At 43.9% G+C, this 21,369-nt stretch overlaps 1 protein-coding gene across 1 annotated transcript in view; it reads left to right on the forward strand.

Annotated features, from left to right (window-relative positions):
• Positions 1-11,054: 11,054 nt before the first annotated feature.
• Positions 11,055-21,369, forward strand: part of HIF1AN (hypoxia inducible factor 1 subunit alpha inhibitor) — a 157,513-nt gene continuing 147,198 nt past the window's right edge. The window contains exon 1 of the mRNA XM_085603891.1: positions 11,055-11,389. Coding sequence (XP_085460017.1) covers positions 11,186-11,389 — 204 coding nt within the window. The 5' untranslated portion in view covers positions 11,055-11,185. The remainder of the gene's footprint in view (positions 11,390-21,369) is intronic.

Consider the following 21,369-nt stretch of genomic DNA (forward strand, 5'->3'; position numbering starts at 1 on the left):
GCGGCGTGAAGCGGAGGTCAGCGCAGGTGAGGAGGGAGTGGCGTGAGCGGGGTCGGTACCAGCAGGTAGGCGACAGGCAACAGGCAGCAGCAGGCGACAGGCAGCAGCAGGCGACAGGCAGCAGCAGTGAGAGGTGAGCGACCGTCTGTGTGGGGCACAGGGGTCACCTGTGAGTGTTACTTATCCTTTCTTCACAGTGTATGACAGATTGTGTTTTAAGATATAGATCGTAGTCGCGGAGCCGCGTCGCTGAGCCGTGTCGCGGTCTCCCGCGACTGCAAGATTTATTTGCCTGTCTGTTGCTTTTGTTAAAGTATAGTTGTTATTTGTATTGCCGTCATTGCTGTTAATGCGATTTCGTGAGTCGTGGGACTGTTTACGGCCCTACGCGACTGTGTCAGGTTTGAAGTGTGGACAAAGGCGGGCACGTTGAGTAAAGCACCTTACTGTCAGTTTGGCCTCGTGGGTCCGCTTCTCAGCCCCACGCGATGCCAGGTTTCCTGTCCCTGCGGCGGAGTACGGTCTGGACCTCCGACCGCTAGGGGTGCTGTGATTAGCGCATCTCTCATCTTCCTCACTGACAGCAGCACGTGGATTTTGGATTCCTAAGTCAGTTCCACGATCCGCCCGCTGTTGGCTGTGCCTCTGCCAGCCCCTAAAGAGTGACGCCCTTGTGCACGAGGGTCCATGCAGCTTAATAGCCTGTACATTGGTTGACACTCAGAGGTAAATTTTTGGATCGGTGTGCCTGAGTTAGACGCACACAGGGTGTATGTTTTTTCTGCATTGTGTGACAGGCTCTAAGACTGGCCTGCAGGGACACGCTCCCAGGGTGATTGTTTGGGCCTGTCAAGGAGCATTTGTAGACTTTAGTGGACTCCTTCACACACTGCAGTGTCCCGAGGGGAGCTGCCCTCCTTCAGTAGTATTATTTGGGGTTTTTCCCTTGTAAAATATTTTGCTGGTCCCCAGCGCGTATAAAGCAGTCAGCAGGACTGCGAAGGTAACCATCTGGTGCATTAGATTTGACCCAGTGGGCAGAGTCCAGGGACCGATTGTCCAACTTGATACTCTGTTAGGCATGTCAGAACAGACTGACATGCAGTGGGACGAGGATCCACTAGCCCAGATTCCTTGGGATGATGAATTTTATGACGTGGTTGATGCGTCAATTTACAGGGCTGTTGAGGAAGTCATGGCACCCATGGAGGAACGTTTAGCGCAAAATATTGTGCATGAATGTGCTAGGTGGGCCCAGCCTGCTTTGAATGTCCCTGGCAACTCACAGGGTGCACAAGGGGGGGATCCAGTACCGGCCAAGCGTCCCATGTTGGACGGGTGGATCAAGAAGCGTTTGAGCGCTTGAGGGAAGCCTTCCAGGCCCAGAACAACTCCGGGGCCACCCCCTTGGACCCTTCCCCCCCAGCTTTGCCTACCCCCACCAGTCCATCACAAGGTTTTGGGGAAGATACCCAAGGGTACACTGAAAAAGAGCCCGGGCTGTCCAGACCATGGCGCCCATCGGCAGATCCTGGTCCTATAGAACCTCAGGGGTCAGGGGGTATCTCAGACATGTTAGACCCTGAACTTATTATTCACCCCAGGTCTTCTGAGTGGACACACTCCCTGAAGAACGCCGGCTACGTGGCGAGTCGGATTCGCACTCCCATGGGAAAAGAAGCCCATAGTCGCCTCCGATCGAAATGTCCACGGCCCTCCCTAGATGGAAAAGTTGAGCAGACCCCAGAGTTGGACCCTAGAATGGTGACCTTTTTGGTCAAGTTCATTAAGGACCCCAAGAAAGGCATAGATAGGTCCTGGAGGGCATGCCAGGACAAGCTTCTGGATGCCCTGGGACCGCTCACCATGATCCTGGATATGGCTGAAGACGCCAAGGCCTAAGGAGCCCTTATATCCCCAGAAGCCTTGTGAGGTTGGGCACAGCGTGCAATTGTATTCTTGCGGAATGCCAGTTGTGCTCTCTCGACAGAGCGGAGGAGATCCTTCCTCATTAAAGTGGATCCAAAGCTAGGGGATCTGTCTGACTCCCAAGCGCGGGCGGTAGCCCAGGGAGGTTTGTTTGGCAAGCCTTTTATTAAGGAGCTCGGCAAGTTTGTAAATATGTTCATGTCGGTTGATAAAGCTCAGTCTTCGATCAAGAAAGTTTTCTCTTCCCGGGTTTTTCGTGGGGCCGGTCGAGGCAGGGGCCGCTCGACCGGCCAAGCCCCCCAGAACTCCAGGGGGCAAGACTCCAGGCAAGGGCAGTATCAAATCACACCCGTTATAACAACTTCTACCCCTTCCATGGACGAAGCTCCAGTGGTCATGGTTTCAGAGGAGGTGAAAACACCTCTAACACCTGTAATTGTTTCTACTGCGTCTCTAGGGTGAATGGGCGGCCGGTTTGACGAATTTATGGGTGTGTGGGAAACAGTCACGAACGATGCGTGGGTGGTGCAAATGGTTCAAGGTTTTCAGATAGAGTTTTGCGGCAACCCCAGGCAGACCGTCCAGCCCAGACCTATCCAATTTCCCCACCAAGAGGCGGAATAGATCGGCGCTGAAGTGGCCGCCCTTTTAGACAAAGGGGCGGTCTGTCACACCTCTCTGCACCCACACAGCTTTATAGGCAACATGTTCTTGGTGGACAAGACGGATGGCGGGCAGCGACCGGTCATAAACCTGCGCGGATTCAATGAATGGCTTGTATACCACCATTTTAAAATGGAGGGAATTCACCTCTTAAGAGACGTTCTGCGCCCGGCAGACAGGATGGTCCGTTTTAAAAGATGCCTACATGGCAATACCTATTTTTCAACCTCACAGGAAATTCCTTCAGTATCTCTAGCGCCAACGAGTGTACCAATTCACCACTCTTCCTTTCGGGCTCTCCTCCGCTCCTTGGTGCTTCACGAAAGTGCTGAGACCAGTCGTGGAGTACCTCTGAGCGCGAGTAACTCATCTCACTGTGTACTTAGACGACATGCTTCTGTTGGCACAAGAACCTCAAGTACTAAGGGATCAGTTGCAGCAAGCAGTCAATCTCCTGGAAAGTCTGGGTTTTGTGATAAACACCAAAAAGTCATTGTTGGTTCCAGCTCAGAAGGTCACCTTCTTGGGTTTCATGATAGATTCTAGCAAGTCAACTCTCAGCCTTCCGTCGCGAAAGATGTCCAAGATCCGTCACGAGTTGCGTCGGACTTTGACCAAGGAGAAAGTCCTGCTTCGACAGATTGCCTGCGTAGTGGGGCTTCTGTCCGCCTCCATTCAAGCGATATGTCTGGGCCCTTTGCACTACCGGGCTTGCAACGACTAAAAGCAAAGCATTTGAGAAAGGGGTGTCCTTATTCCCATCCAGTTTCCCTGTCAGAGGGGACACAGGAGGAGATTCGTTGGTGGCTCTCTCTCATGGAAGGGTGGAATGGGAGAGCAATTTTCGGCTCGACCCCAGATCTGGTAATCAAATCAGACCCCAGCAGATCAGGTTAGGGCTCCAGGTGTGGAGAGTTTTCCACAGGGGGATCATGGTCTCCGCAGGAACAGACTCTGCATATCAATTGCCTGGAGCTGCTGGCGGGGTCCTTCGCCGTGCGGTGCTGGACCAAGGAACGGGTTCAGTCATGAGTCCTATTGAAAATGGACAATATCTCGGCAGTCCGGTATATAAACCACCGGGGGGGGCACCCAATCGAAGGTACTTTTGTTGTCGCTACGAACCTATGGCAGTTTTGTCTAGATCATCAAATTTCGGTGATCGCAGAGTATCTTCCCGGACGGGAGAATCAGGTGGCAGATCGGCACTTGCGTCACTTCAGAGATTCCAGTCTGTGGAAGATACATCCGGACGTTTTTTCAATGGTGCAGAACCTTTGGGGACATTTTTCAGTAGATCTTTTCACCTCCAGGCTGGACCACCAGGTTCCTTGGTTTTTCAGCTGGAGGCCAGAACTGTTAGCAGTGGCCACGGATGCTGTCCTGCAAGATTGGACGCAGGAACAAGCTTATGCGTTCCGCCTTTTGCAGTGATCACGTAGGGGTTTGGCCCAGATCAGACGGCAGCAGGTGCAGGTGGCTCTCATCACACCGATTTGGAGGTCGCAAGTTTGGTTTCCAGTTCTTCTGGAACTTTCTTGGGATTTTCCAATCAAACTCCCCCACTTTCCAGAATTGCTTCGCAATCCAGATCAGGTTCCTCATCAGATGGTGCTCAGCAGATCCCTGCATCCCATGGCGTGGAGGATTACAGGAGTAGATGGTCAATCCCAGGCCTTTCAGAATTCGCTGAGGACCTCTTGTCCAAGGCCTGGGAAGGTAGTACAATCAAGAGATATTGATCGGCCTGGTGCCGATGGTGTCGTTGGTGTGTGAGACGGGGTTGTGATCCTGTGGGCGCAGATGTAGTCCAGATTTTGAACTTCCTGGTGAGTTTAGCCCAACAGGGTTTAACCTACTGTTCGGTGAACACCTTTCGATCCGCCATTTCAACGGGACATGTTCCAGTGGAAGGGGTACCGGTTGGGGAGTACTCTTTTGTTTGTCACCTTCTGAGGGGGCTCAAATTGTCACTTCCCACTGAACCAATATACTCAGCATTATGGGATGTCAATAGAGTTCTCAAATTATTTTTGTTGTGGCAATCTAATGAGTTCTTGTCAGAAAGGAACTATCCGCAAAGCTGGTGATGCTCTTTTGTCCTATTTCCTGTAGGAGAGTCTCAGATGTCAGGGCCCTGGACATCACAGGCAGAGTTTTTTCTCCCTCTGGAGTGTCATTTACCATTCGACGAAGGATTAAATGTCACACTAGAGTGATTGAATACCCAGAGTTACCAGACTTCCCCAAACTGTGTGTGGTTTTAATGCTTGAAAGCTTATGAAGAAATGTCTTTGGAGCTTAGACCTCCAGGGGAGAGACAACTTTTGATTGTTTTCTGGAAACCACATAAGGCAGTTTCATCTCCTGCGATTGCACGTTGGGTGCGATGGGTCATGCAGGAGGCTGGCATTAGTCTAACACAATTCGGAGCTCATTCAGCAAGGGGTGCAATGGCCTACAAGGCTTTCACACTTGGGGCAAGATTAGAAGACATAATGAATGCAGCAGATTGGTCTTCGGATTCAACCTTTAAAAGGTTTTATTTCAAGCCTATTATTGATATGGCACATTTGGCTGCGTGTAAGCTTTAAACTAGCATAATCCGAAGCCTTCGGTCCTGACATAGAATGAAAGATTTCCTAGCTATCGTAACGGAAAGTTTCCATTCTATTAAGGACTCGGAGGAGAGGATTATCCCGCCCTTGGAGATCTTTCGAAACGCCCGTCCCGTTGGGAGTAAGAACAATTTTTGTCTCTTGTTATACATTGGTTGATGTAATTGCATGAATTGGAGTAGTTCGTATCCCAGTATGGATCATTGGTTCGTGGGACTTCTTGTGATGCAACTCCCAGCGTTTGCGGTCATATGGTGACTTGTTAACCTGTATGTAATAAAGTTTTCTTTTGCCAGTGTTGGATTTCTAGCCCTGATATTGTTTTTTCGTTCCAGGAGCGGATTCCGGGAAACAAGACGCATAGAATAAGACAAATGGTGTGCTCGCACAACAAAAGAGGATGGGCAACGTACTTAAGGGGGACTATATGGTGGACCCAGCGTTATGATTGGACATTGGACTTGGGGATATTTTTTTCCCTTGTTTGTGTTTTTTATCACCAAATTTCCCAGGTTTGTTGGGAAATGTGGTTTGGTTAAGTTGTTTTAAAATGGCTTCTATCAAAATGAAGTAAAGAAAGTAAAGCATAATCCTTGCCTCCAAGTCCTTAATAGAATTGAAACTTTCCGTTACGATAGCTAGGACATTTTTCATTATCTTTTTTTATATCAAAAAGCTTTATTTCGACAGTTTGTCATAAAAGCACAACAATACAACACATGTCACACAAATAAATAACACATAATACAATATAGTTACAGGGTAAAAGATTATTAAATTCCATATACTGTCAAATGTCTAAAACCCTTTAAGAACAATTAAAAGAGAGGAGACAGCACGCTAAGCAGATCCTGATTAAAAAGTAATCTTAGGAGAAAATAACAGCAGTATTTTTGTTTAAAGTGCGAGTGCGTATAATCCAAAACCAGCCCAGGAATTTGGCAAGTGGTGGTTCCAGCCCATGTCCTTTTGAAGAGAAATACCCAGGTACGTAAACGCACTCACCTGTTCTAGGGGCTCATTATTTAATAAAATACTGCCTCTAAAAGATTTATGCTGATTAAAAGCCATAAACTTGGTTTTTGAGGTATTTATTTCCAGCCCTCTTAAAGTACAAAATTCTACAAATGCATTAATGGCCTTTTGGAGACCGCTCGGAGTCCTGGAGATGAGCAAAGTATCGTCCGCAAACATGAGGACAGGGACATGGTTGCCGGCCAGAAGGGGAGCACCGGTGGGGGCCGCCGAGAGATACTCAACTACCCCGTTGATGTACAAGGAGAACAGGGTAGGAGCCAACACACACCCCTGTCGGACACCCCGCACAACAGGGAAGGAGTCAGTAGCCTCCCCTTGTGCCCCCCACCTAACTTTTGCAAAATTGCCCTCATGTAAGCGGGCGAGAAGTGTTAACAGTTCCGGAGCCATCCCCAGGTCACCAAGCACACCCCACAATTTCCACCGAGGGACCAAATCAAACGCTGATTTAAGGTCTACAAAAACAGCGTAGAGTGACCCCTCATTCAGGAGCACGTTCCTCCAGTAAATAGTTATAAACTGAAAAATTTGGTCTATAGTACTGGTACAGGAACGAAACCCCGCTTGGAATGGGGACAGAATGTTAGCATCCTCTACCCAGGTCTGTACTTTTCCTAGAACTAAACGACCCATAACCTTTTGTATTGAGTCGATAAGACTTATGGGCCTGTAATTACTGGGGAGGGATTAGTCTCCTTTCTTAAAAACAGGAATTATCTCAGCACCTTTCCAAGATGGAGGCACTGGAGCTCCGTTAGCCACTGCATTAGCAAGAAGGGCTATATACTGACACCAAGTTGGCTTATCACTTAAAAATATGTCGGCCGGAATTCCATCCATACCTGGAGCTCTTCCCCTTGCCACACAGTCAAGTGCTATCTCAACATCCTTAATACAAAACACTGTACCAGAATAGAATTTTTCAAAATGTGGTGGTAAAACCTCTTCACTGGTTGCTCTACTAGCGTACTGAGGTCCAAAAAATTCAACCCATTGTGCCTGGGGAACATTATTCTGGGGGGGCTCCGGACGACCACCCCTCATTATCACCAGATACCAGCAGATGACTGGCTTGCTTTAAAAAAGATTATGGGATATTATGTAATGTGACATTTTAAAAAGTTTCAGGAATTTCACATAATGCAACATTTGTAAATGTTGTGATTTTCGCCAACGTAATTATAATTTTGCCCAGGCCTAGTTATGGTAGCCTTTAAGTGGCCAGATATGTAAATATTATTCTTTTAGGCACCGTATTGTGAGAGACATTGATGCTCATACCACAGTATTTATATTTCTAAATGACAGTGCTTACTTAAAACAAAAAAAATAATTGGATATATATATGTATATCTATATATCTATATATCTATATATATATATCTCCGATAGTTCAAATCACCCCAGTGAAAAGATGACGACGCCATGTCTTGCTCGATAACACAATTTTAATCGTCAGCTGCTGGACGCGTTTCGCCTGTCCTGCAGGCTTGTTCACCAACAGTCAACAATAAAGTTCATCACCATTTTGAACACTGAAAGGACATGTCACATGACTAAAACTACCACAATAGTGTAATCGAAGACAGACTCGTAGTCTCTACGAAAATAAACGCCTAAATGCATTATATAGCCGTCTGAAATACTGCAACTTCAATAACATTGCAAATTCAACATGTTATAAATCATACTTAACTTGTTTATATTAGTTGGCTATTCCTGTTTTCAAGTGAACACAACAAGAAAAAACGAGGAGAGAGTAGTTGATGCCTCCAACCATGCGTAAATATTCAAAGTTGTAAACTTTGTTCCGCAAATCTCAAAAGGATTATAGATAACATTTGATGTAAAGCCCAAGTGGGCTTAACAATCAGGGTAGATAATTAGCAAACAGATAATTTATATGTCCCTTCTAATGTGTTCCACCCTATGTGAAAAAACATTTTATTTTACATGATATTCATGTCATGCAAACGCATGCAAAAATAAAAGCAAAATGGTTAAAACGATAAAGGGAAGAAGCTAGCATCCTCTAAAAAATCTACAAATGTGTGTGGAGATCCTCCTCCATATTCAAACCTGCTGGTGCTTTGCAATTTAGTTTGATTATGTATGAGGATTCCATTTTTCTCAATATTTTCTCCCGGTTCCCACCTCTCATGCTGGGTTTCACAGAATCAATGACAAAATATGACAGCCCAATTATATTTTTCTGGTGGTATCGCTCAAAATGTCGAGCTACTGGATAGGACTTGTCGCCATTTTTAATGGCCCTTAAATGTTGAAGCACTCGCTTGTGTACAGGTAAAATCGTGCTGCCCACGTATCTTAATCCACAAGGACATTGTAACACATATACAGCATGATCAGTCTTGCATGTATAGTGTCCTCTGATCTTAAACTCTTTATCAGCCAAGCCGGTTGTGTACTTGGCAGTGTTGATGCCATGTATACAAGCTTTGCATTTCATACATTTCACAAATCCTTCTCTTTTTAATAACCACATAGTTGCTGCCGTTTTGCTGGGGGGAGTTTTTAAAACATTGCTAACCAGCATTTGTTTGAAACTAGTTGCTCGTCTGAATGTCAGCTGCGGTCTTTTTTGAAAAATTTTACTCAGAATTGGGTCACTCCGCACTAAATGCCAATGCTTAGACAGAATGCTGCTCACTTTTTTGTGTTGGGCATTATAAGTAGTTATCATTCTGCACTCATTGTTATTAGATTTTTCCTTTTTCTTTTTGGTGTTGCTTTTGTTAAAAAGAATATCCTCCCGCGATCTCTTTTTTGCTTTCAACATCTCTGATTTGATGCAGTGCTCTGAATACCCTCTTGCTTTAAATCGAGTCTGTAGTCTTAATAGTTCTTCATCACAACTCGCCTGATTACTGCAATTGCGAATTGTTCTAAGACTCTCACCATAGGGAATACTTTTAATTAGGTTCTCAGGGTGGAAACTTTTGGCATGTAACAATGTGTTTCCTGCTGTTGGTTTGCGGTACAGGGCTGTTTCAAGTTTACCATCTTTAATAAAAATGGACAAATCTAGAAAATTGATAATGGAGTTACTGATTGTACTCGTGAATTTTAAGTTTAGATTATTGTTTTGTAATCTCATAATAAAATTGCTTAGCGACTCCTCTGAGCCTTTCAATACCACAAATAAATCATCAATGAATCTACTCCATTGCATCACATTGTTTTGCCATTCATCAGGATACAGCTTTTGGACCACCTGCTCCTCCCACCAGCCCATATGCAGATTTGCAAAGCTGGGGGCGAAGCAGGTTCCCATTGCTGTACCGCATATTTGATGAAACAATTCACCATTAAAAAGGAAATAGTTGTTCTTGAGGCAGAAGGCCGTCATCTCAATCAGCATTTGAGTATGTGCCCAAAACTTAACAGGTCTATTGCCCAGGAAGTGTCTTATCGCATTTAACCCATCTGAATGTTTGATGCTGGTATAAAGGGTTGTTACGTCAATAGAAGCCATCACAAAATCCTCCTCCCATGGTAAATCATAGACCTGTTTTAAGAAATCTCCTGTGTCTTGTATATAAGACGGCAGACATTTAGCTAAAGGACACAAGAAGGAGTCAACGAATTTTGAAGTATTGGCTAAAGCACTGTTAATAGCCGAAATTATTGGTCTCCCTGGATGATTTACTTGGTCCTTATGGATCTTAGGAATTAGATACAACACAGGGGTGACCGGATTATATATATATCATAATAATAAATAAATGCTGGTGCCCACAGATTCTCTCTGAAGACCACTGCTGCCAAATGTTGGTTTTGCCGAATACTATGGCTGCTGATTGCTAATTCCACCTCATGACTCTTTCAGTTACCAATCTTGAATATCTGCCCTTTTAGATCTCTCTAGCAAGTTCTTTTTCATGCCTTCTGTCTCCCTGTGTAACTTCTTTCATGTCTTAGGGCCTGATTACAATTTAGACGTTTAATTCCGTCCTGTGCATAAATCTCTGTTTACACTAGGGACAGAATTACCAAGTTTGATTTTATTTATTGCATTCAATAATTATCAGATGTGTTAAATAACACAACATTAGTTAAACTTGCCAAAATTTAACTCGGGAAAGCATACGGTATTTGCTGTATCATGTGGATTTTGGTGCATAAACTCAAAAATCTGCATGTTATTCTCCATAAACTCATAACTGGTGTTATTTATCGCACCCGAAAAATAACGTAGCCCCTTGGGGTTGTCATTTATCAGGAGCAAAAAATAATGCCTCAACTAGTAATCAGGCTCCATATCATTCTTCTTTCTTTCCTGCTTCTCTGTTGTCCCCAGTCAAAATATTATGATGAACAATAAGTCCCAGTGCTCAAAAACGAGTATCCTGTGGGCCACACCAACACCCACCGACTCACATTTAAATGCATTATTTTTATTTGTGTTAGATTCATATATGACTTGCTCACATAAACGTGTGTTTGTGCAACAGAGATTCTGGCGTACTGTTAGATCGACCGAGAGATGTATAAAAAGCGAAATCTTGAGCACTTTAGTTAGAACTGTGTCGAAATTATTTATTCATCGACCTTTTCTAAAGCTCAGAAATCGACCTTTCCAAAGAGCACTGCCACTTTGTAGAGATTCGTGTACCTTTTGGCTGCCAGTGATGTGTGTGTGTAGCACTCCTGTTTGGGTGCAGGCTAGCGGGAGCTATCTCAACACGTAGCAGTACCTGTGTGAAACCTTGTACTACCCCGCCGGTCCGCGGGAGGGCACTGCAGTGGTCCTTGTCTGCAGGGCCATCCTTTCTCTCCACATGTTTTGTTTGTGCCCGCAGGCTCCTGGTGTTCATGCAGCCTCCGCCGCTGTCAGTGTGCCTAGCTCCTGTGAGAGGAGCGGCTGCGGCCTCTCCGGTCCTCGGAACCGGCGGGAGCTGTCACAAGAACCAGTGATGGCGGAGGCCGGGGACGGGAAGGAGGAAGGGGCCGGAGTTGATTTGGGAGGTGAAGGAACTGGTAGCAGCGATAATTCAGAGGTGGAGTCCCAGGTTCCCGGCTGGAGCCAGAGCCAGTTTCGTCCTTACCCGTTCCAGACCCGGCCCATTCCGAGGCTGCGGCACGGTGACCCGCTGGCCGAGAGCCTCATCGACTGCGAGGTGAGAGCATGGTATAGCGGGCCTGGACAAGTGTAGGGGGAAAAAAGAAGATTCGACAGTCGGGACGGGGAGGAAATTCAGAGCTTGCCTTATGCTCCCGAGAGACGCACGCAAGTTGGAAGAGTGCTGGATAAAGTTACCCTGGGGCTGTGGATTGATGTTAAGGCACACCGGTGTAAAGTGCAGGGCCAGGGATCCAGGTGTTGAGGGGAGACCTAGCTCCGGCCGCAAGATAGTGCACCTGCTACGGCAGGGAATCTTTACACTCTGGGTTGGGAGCAGGACTATGGTTCCAAGTGCAAGAGAGGGTGCTGGCAGCAAGGCTGGGCCAGCCAAGACCGCTCTGAGAGTGAGGGAGACACTAGGAAGCCAATTGCGAATCGCTACAAGTAGCAAGCAAGGTTGTGTATTTACGAAAACAACCGCGCAGGAATATTATGTCTATCAAATGCAGGAGCGGGAAGAGACCGTGCATAATCTCTTTCGACAGCTGGATAAGATTGTTCCTAAACTTTAGTAAATCTTAATTTACATCGAAACTGGCCACATATATTGTCGTGGTCATTCGTACAGGTGGAGAGCAAGAAGGCTATTTCCAGGGCCACTGGAATAATGCGGCAAGGGAGGACCATATTATGCAGCAGGGTTTACTAAATTATACTGCAAGAAAATGCAAAGTATGTGACATGAGGTACATTTTGTGATTAGTATCAGTTCATTATTTTATTTAGTTTACCAAATTATACTGCAAGAAAATGCAAAGTATGTGACATGAGGTACATTTTGTGATAGTATCAGTTCATTATTTTTAAACATGTTAACAACACTGTGTACAACATTTTCCCTTTATCAGTACTAGTTTAACACCCAAATACAGTAATATGCAACTGAAAGTCTAACAGTCAACCTTTGCAGAGTGCCTTCCTCTGCACTGCAAGAAGCATGCATCACTGCATTTTTAGTAACATTTGGTACACTTGTGCTAGAAACAATTTTTGGTTGTTGAAATTTGCAAATTATGTAGCATGTGGCAAATGCAGAAAAACCATATTATGTGAAAAATGCCTTTGCCGAAGAATCGCTTTATACCAGTGGTCCTGGCTATTTCTGACACTGTCTGCCACTTTAGAGGCTCTACATACTCCCAAAAGCATCACAAAGATGTGCCAATGGGGGAATACACAGCCATGTTTTAAAACATTCCCATGCGCTGTTTTTAAGTTCTCTTTGTTATTATGACATGGGAGTTATAATCTGAACAGGTGTTTGCTCTGGAGTTGGTATACCTGGTTGGGTGATTATTTAATCCGACAGGTTTCCTCTAGCAGATTTTACCTGGTGACTTTCAGGGGAAAATAGTAGGTGCAGATTTTTGTGCAACAAATAAATAGTCCTCAAGTTATATCTAATTTCTGTGGCCCAAATTTATAATAGGAAATTTTTACGGCACCTGATCATACATCATCCTGCAGTATCGGTATTTACAATGTCCTGCGGCTGGCACCCCCCTTTAAGACTTAATCTGTATCAGGTTCTCAAGTGGGTTGTACATATCCGTTAGGAATAACTTTGTTGTGAATGATACCACACGTGTTTCTGCGTCCATTTGGTTTCCAGCAGGTCTTTGCCGGCATGAAACATTAATGGTATTTACATGATAAAATACGGGAGTATCGGATCATTGGTCCAGTTAGTCCTCCAAATATTATAACTCTGCAGCAGTGGGAGAATAGTTAAGTAGTAGCATTACCACTCATTTGTTTCTGTTTTGGAGTCTATGGAAAAATCTGTGCCTTCTGTTACTAGTAACTACTTAAACATTTATGGTCACCTTCGATTGTATTGAATTAGTATAAAGTTTGGTACATAAAAATGTCCTGAAAGATTTCTAGTTGCAAAAATGTCTAATTTGTCAGGCTAGTTTTATATTTTGAATGACCACTAAATCAATCTACCAGGTGTATATGTATTGCTTGTATGTATGTGGGCTGCTACTTTCTTTGCTCTTGTTCGTTGATGTCATTGTTATATTCATGAAGAAGGATCATATTATTTTCAGCTCTTGGTACAATATCTGTTTTTTTTTTTTCTTATGCTTCAAGAGGTTTTCTGTCTGAAATAAAGTCATTGTAACTTGCTGCAGTACTGCCAGTTTAATTTTTATTTACTGAAAATGCTGACCTTGTATTGAGAAATAGCTTACTTTTGCGCTTGCTCATGGAGGAAGGTGAAACATTTTCACAAGTGTAAGATGTGGTTGGGTACAAAGAGTGGTTTGGCGGTGAGGGCATGTGGTAGAGGAGGGGTAAGAGTACAATTGAAGTCGGAATAACATGGAATAGGGCAGTGTGAGAGAACAGAGGAGCCAAGGAGTGGTGGATTCTCCCTACAAAATGCTTTGAAATTGAATGTTAATCAATAAAAAATTATTGGTTTGGCACGTTATTTCCATTGGCCTGATTCAGCATTCTGCTTTTATTTGAATGCATTTGGAAAGTAGACGTGTTGCTCGGTAAGGGAGATGGAACATTTTAGAAAAGGAGACTTGAATTGAAATTAAAAATTTGACCTAGGTGGCGAGAAATCCTGCGAAACAGTCCCTCTGCAAAAAACATTCTTATATGGAACTGACAATACCGCCTTAGGAAGAGTCATTGTTATACATCATTCTTCTGCTAGCAACAGAAAACACGCTAAAACGCTTTTAATCCCCCTCGCAATCTGATTTTTTTTTTTGTTGCTGAATAAATGTAAGTTGAATGACTGATACGTTTTTCCAGTTTGCTTCAACTTGTGGAATGGCCCTGGATTTATCAAAGCATTATCAATATATATGTATTTTATTTTTAGATATCTTATGGTTGGAGAAAATCAACCATGAATTATATAATCTCTCTGCAGTTGGCATTTGCGTGATGCAAGCATATCGTTCTCTTTTTACCAGGTAGTTTACATCCATTCTGCAGCTGCATTAGTTTCCCATCACCTCAGAAGTAACACATTTTTATTATGTGCTATATACCTGCAGTCTCGCTCTTCAGCCATATTCACCATTCCTTTGCCTATCCACCTATTTTACATGGCTATCTCCGCCTGTTTGCCCCATCATTCTACTCTCACTCGTTTATACGCACACTGTCCCAAATAGTCTTCCAGAGCTGAACGCAACTTTCGTGGTATGGCTCTAGAAGTAGACGCTAAACTCCAGATGTAGATAATATGTCAAAGGTAGGCTTTTGAGCTAACCAAAAAAAAAAAACCCTGATAAAGGTGGCCCACTGAATACATAAAATGAATGCTTTCGTAAGTGAACATGGTGCCTTAGAGAAAGTTTCATTAACAGCACACAATACTGTAGATAATTGCTTCCTCCTTTTGCTTTTATTTCTCCCTTTGCCGAAAAAATTAATAATTGCTCACCATACAGGCTTGTTTCAAGTAGTTACCCGCTTCTAGACCATCTGCATGAGAACTCAGATTCTTATTGACCAAGATATTGCACCGACAATGCTGCTTCTGTCTCTTTTTAAATCACTTTTTATTACTTACTATTTCTTTTTATTCCTTGCTTCTTTTTTCCTACACTCCACTCTCTTTTCCTTATTTCCCTTTTTCTCTTTTCCCTCTCTTTGGATGCCGGCAGTTCCACATCATAGGCATTTAATATGCATTGTATGCAAGGGGAGTTCGCACTTGAGTAACTGTCCTGTGCCTGAATAAGTGTGCACTTCTGCCTGCCATTCCGGGGCTGCCCAAGTTGTCCTTATTCGTCTTTTTATAAACTATTTCTGTACAATCATGAGCTGCTGCTATCGCCACCTGCCTTTTACCTGTTCGTGCTGCAAATTTTTTTACATGTTAGTGAAGCTTGCTGAAAACCTTCTCAGTATACATGAGTCAAAATGATTGACATTGGCAATGCTTGTTGGTTAGTGCTTCCCTTAAAATTAAATCTGACTTTCCACTCGAGCAGCTTGTCAACGACTTTTCTTAGTGGTGTGTAATGCCACATCGTAATTGCCTCTATCATGGTAACTAACGGCAGAGACTGACTGAGAGCTGTGTCTCCTGAGCGCGGTCTCAGTATTACAAAATTCATTAGGTCGAGCCTTGCGCAGCGCGCATGACCAGCTCTAGGAAATCGGCCTCTTGGAATCACTTCAGCTTTTCTGCAAGCTCGTGCGTGTGGTGCTCACATGCTATTGGTCTTTGCGCCTGGCTTTCAAAATTGAAAGCACGCAATTGGCCAAAGGCGTGTGGATGTCCCAGCTTTTTGGGAAATATTTACTCCCAGAGCGTCTTGATCTTGGGAGCCAGCAGCGGCGTGCAGGCTGCCATCTGTTTTGGGTCAGGTTTCATCCTTTGAACGCCGCTCCTCGTCCCCGACCCGCTTCTTCACTCCAGAGGCTTCCCTGGGAACGCGCGCTTCAAAACCATTTCAGCATGTCTGGCTGCAGTCGTGTGCGCACGTACACAGTCCTGGCATTATTCCGCAGCGCCGAACTGTTGGCGCTAGCTTTTTTATTTTTTTATTTTTACATCTGAAGAGCACTGCATGCAAGCGTTCGTGTTTCCTTTCCCTGAATCACCACAGTACCGCTTCACGGCCTCCGCGCTTTATCTTTCACACAAGACCACTTTAATTTTTCCAGCGTATTTCCCGATTAGAGTGCACATAAGTACATGTGACAATGCGCTAGTCCTGCCACCCCCCCTTGCTAAACATTGAAAATGGGGGTTTCCTTGCATTACAACCAAAATAAACACAGAGAGAACGGAGGATTTTCCCCCTGTGAGAGAGGACTCTGCTCTGCCACTCCACGATGCGCTGCTGCTCTGCACCACACGTTAACTGCGACCACTGCACAATGTCGTCAACAAAAGGCAGAACCACTTCTCCTTTAAGCGTAGCGAGTCTGCGCTGCTTCTTTGACCATGGCTTCAATCAACATGCAAGCGTTTGCATTATGTAAGAAGTCACTTTATTTTTTTTATTTTTTACAATTGGATGTCTTTGGAGGATCCCACCCGTGTGTCGGGGACCAATCCATATCAAAAGGTGGACGGGGAGGGGGTTGCATCACTGAGATTTTCTTTGTTTATACTTTTGTTTTCGGGAAGCAGTCCCACTGTGGTGTACAGTTTATGTTCACTTTTTGGAGGGGCGAATGGAGAAGTAAAGCAGGAGCAAGTATATTGAGGATATCTCCCTACCCCCTTGGCTCTTTCAATTGTTCCATCTTACAGATTCTTGGCATTCCCGGGCTTCTGAGAGACGTGCCAAGACCGGAAGTGAAGACTTCTTGTAACAGTACACCTTCCCTTTTGTTTAGAATAGTATTGCAGCCCTGCCTTGCTCTGGGCATGGAGCTTCACAAGCTGTTTTCTTTGTGGACAGGGCTGACCTGGGAGACACTCTAGTTTAACCTATGTGTATGTATATCTGTGGCTACATTGCTAAGCATGTATCCATGTGTATGCGTGCCTGCATACAAATTAGAACAAAAATAGATATACAAGTGCGTAAATAGCGCTATTTTTGGGGGCAGTTTTATATAGCTTGAACTCGACCCGAAAGTATCGAAGCGCTTTACATGATCACCAGTTGAGTTACAGACGGATGCATTCATTTTGGTAGGCACGGGGTGATTAGGTGATTTGCCCAGAATCACAGGATTTTGAGCGTCCCTGCCAAGACTCGAACCTGGTTCCTCAGCTTCGAGGTCGACGGTTCTGGCTGTTAGGCCACATCCTCTTGCTAGCAATTTGCTCCTCTTGGCGAGTTACCATTTCTGTGGGGCTGAGCAACTAGTGATGTTTGGGGGTGACGGGAGCATGTTTCACATTCATTTAGTGAAAGTCGGCATAAGGGCGCTGGCTAAACTGATTTCCATGCACTTTTAACAACAAAGCCGCACACCCAGCTGGTTCCTAACATTTTTGCTCCTGGATAAGTAGTGATGGCAATCGAGGGTTCAAACTTTTTGTGGAAGTTGTTGTACTTGCTTTGATTAAAGTCACCTCCTTGCTTCATGGGAGGTCGGTACAATTGATGACTTAGGATCCTGGTGGAGTCAAGCATTCTAATTCTGTTATACACGCAATTCAAAACCACCCAGCATATTTACACTACACATAACACTCAGCACAACTTAATTCAATTTTACATAATAACATTCTACTCACTACTACATAAATACACCCCGCATAAAACCAACCTATACCACATAGCAGCAATCAACATAAATGCACTCCACACCATGCCACATAATTACAATCAGCGTAATTTCACTCAACGCCACACAGTTCTAAGCCACACAAACTCAACACGTTTCCATTACACACCAAATAATTCAAGAAGAAACCACATAATACAAAACACCACAATTAAATAACACACCATATACATACAATCCACACACAATCCACATAACTCTACATCACAAACTTAAACAGCACACCCCAAAATTAAACTCCACTACATAATAATTCACAACACAAAATACCATACCACATAATTACTCTCCATAACACAATCCCACTCCACATAATTCCTATGCACCAAATACCACATCATTTCAAACCACATATTTCCACTGCACAACATACCACATAATTCCACTACACACCACATACTTTTCACTCCAAAAACACATAAGTAAAAAATATTTACAATGCCAATAGCAATACACTCTACTCTAATTTACAAACTTTCCCTCAACACCCCTTTACACCAAAAACCTTTTAGCCATACTACATAGCAACAACACAAATCTACAACAAGCAAAAATAAGACAATGTCACAACAATCACAGCTATTAACTGTCCAAATGTTATACGTTAGTCGGAAACAGAAATACTTCTAACAATTTTTTGTTACAACTTTTCAGCATGCTAGACAGCAGCCACATTGCTTTACAACATAACGTTAACACATTGGCAAAGCAACTAGCTATAGCTAAACACTTAAAAGGTCCCAAAGGCGAGACCTATTGGCTATGCCAATGCTTGTTTTTTGTTTGCAGTTTCTACGCATTGGCTCAAAACGTGGTGGAAAGTGTAATTGGTCCAAAATTGGCTAATTGGAGAGCTAATCTGTTGGCATTTAACAGGCACCTCTTGGCAAGTCCCATAAACTTAAAAGTTTGTATGGGAGTTGAGAATTTAACAATGGTGTGAAGTAAGCTAAGCCTGGGCAAAACTGAAATTCCTTTGGTGAAATTTCTCAATTTTGAATTAGGCCATTTTGCGTCATTTTCACACGCAGGAGACAATTGTGACCCAAAAATGTATCAAAGAAACATTTTCTTTCCTGGACACTCTTTTGCTGGTATGTTGCGTAGCAGTTATGTAGGAGGTATGTATGACTTTGTGTTGAAATAGCAAAAAAAAGTGGTTTGCCGTATCTTGCATGACTAATAGTAATTTCGTTTAACATCAATCAAATTTAGCAAAACACAATAAAATAGTTTAATATAGTGCTAACACCTACAAGTGACGTCTTCTGGCTTTTGTTGGTAGTTTACTCTGTGCCCTGGTTTTTTAGGTCTCGCCTGACCCAGCGCATGCGCTGGTCTGGTGAGACTTATTGAGAGGGCTCCAAAAAGTGCTATCAGGCCAGCCTGGAGCTACAGTGCATTTACCGGCCGCACGGCCGCTTTCCAAAGCCAATAGGTCCTGCTTTTGGGACCTTATAAGTATTTAGTTATGCAACTGTTGCATGGCTAAACACTTATAAGGTCCCAAAGACGAGACCTATTGGCTATGCCAATGATTGTTTTTTTTGTTTGACACACCAGGGTATGGTTTCTGTAGGTTGATGCTGTGGCTACTAAGAGGTCTGTTTTTCTTGCTAGTGTGTGGCATCTCTGCAGCCAGAATTGCTTTTGTGCAGTTGTAATCGAAATTGGTGATGGGGTATAAGAAGTCTTTTAGAATCCAACTGACAGTCTTTTACACCAGCAGCAAAAGTCCAAAATCCTTTTATGAGGTTCCCAAAAAACTGAGACCTCTTCCAAACAAGAAGCTGCTCAAAGGTCAGCTCTCCGTGATCTCTCCAACTAGAATATGTCTTTCCAATCCATTGTCAGCATTCTAGGGATGATGCAGTGGTTACAGAATGCCGCATCATCACCTAGTTACAGAACACCAGAGGTACAGAAAAACACCTCACCTCGCGCTGTTGCGCCGCGGGCCGCGATTTGGCCTGCGGTGCTGCCTGCTTCTTCCTTGTGGGCCACGATACAGCTAGTGGCACATCCCTCTTTTGTTTGGGCGTGACGCAGTGCTGCGGCCCGCTGTTGCCGTTTTGACATCGCGGGTGCATACTGCTCCCAGAATGCTCTCTGATTAGATGCAAATATTTGCAGAAGCTTGAAAGCAAGATTGATGATTCTTTGCTTTCAAAATAAAATGTTCCCAAAAAAATGCAAAAACATTCCGCTCAACTACAGTAAAAGTTTAGGTTCCATTTCTTTGCAACATCATTTAGTAAAATGTGTTGATGTATGCTAGTATTTCCCAAAAATATTTATAATGGAAAATCAGTGTAACTAGTTTTAAAAAGATTACGGGAAACACAAAAATAAACAAGCATTGATAAAACCAGTAGGTCTGAAATTGTTGGTCAGCCTTTTGGTTTGTCAATTCGTGAGTTGTTTTGGCATGATTTTTGTAAAACCTTATTGGTGTGGGAGCTGCCAGGCCCTCACCATTATAACAAACATTGGCAAAAGCAAAAATTGTTTTGGTCTCAAAAAGCACACATTACCACAGTAGTTCCTGGCACTGAACATAACTACTGTGTTGATATGCTCCTTGTGAAAGAACAGAACGCTGTAACTCGCAGTGAAGCTAGCTGATAGACCGAGAGAGAGAGACAGAATTTTAATAAACACAAAAGGTCATGCCCTAATTGGGGGCCCAGTTATTAAATAAAGTCTCATAAGTGCACCCATGTCCTTGCATTAAGTGCAGATATACTACTTTTATCAATTCACAAGACTTTACACAAGTAGATCAAGAAATAGTACTCCTACAATTTAATTCAGCATGAGCAAATATCCCGGTATAGATTTGCTCATATGAAAATCTGAGTATTTGCAAGTTCCCTTTCCCTCCAACCACTTTTTTTTCCCAACCTTGGCAGAAGTTTTATGTCTGCCATTTTCAGGATTAAATGTCCAACCTTTCTCAGTATAGGAAAAGATTAGAGAAGAGTTAGTGAAAACCCTTAAACCATGTAAATGAATAGGATTGCACTGACTCAAAAGGTCATTTGCAACCCTGGAACTGATGTTTACCACTATCTTCAGCCCCAGTATGTAGATCTGCGGAAACGTGGCAACTTAAGGTAATTGCAAGTATTCAAACCCTACTATGGAAGGAGCCCTGGCATGATCAGAGAGGATATTTCAGAGCTCTTATATATAAAATGAAATTGCTGCCATAATTTGTCGCTGCATTACATGGCACAAAAGGGACAGATGGATTTTGTTACAGGACAAGTAGATTTATGAAGCAACCTGCCCCATGGAGATATCTTATTAAATTCCAAACCACTGAACGAGACTACGTGCCGATGATTATATGCCTTTACACCCCAGTCTGCTGCATGCTGGCGCAGCACACAAGCTAGGGGCTCCATTGCTAGTTCCTTATCAAATGGGTCCGATGTTGCGTGACCCTTCTGGACTCGCGCCGTAGGTGAATTGTACAGCAATGAGATCCACTTTAAGAATCGGGGGGCCTATTCCGAAACCAGTGAGCACAGCATGTAGGTATCTCCAGCCCAGTTGTTGAACACCTTCTCGATATCCAGGGAAGCGATCCAGGCCAGGTAGCCCATTGTGCATGCCCATGCCCATTCCAACAACAGGAAGAGTCTCCTCAAATTGAAGCAGGTATTTCTGCCGGGTATGAATCTGGTCGCTGTGCACTAAGATTTGGGTCACCGCAGTTAGTTTGTTGGCCAGAACCCT

Source organism: Triturus cristatus, chromosome 1_2 (genome assembly GCF_964204655.1).
Source record: "Triturus cristatus chromosome 1_2, aTriCri1.1, whole genome shotgun sequence".
Lineage (NCBI taxonomy): Eukaryota > Metazoa > Chordata > Amphibia > Caudata > Salamandridae > Triturus > Triturus cristatus.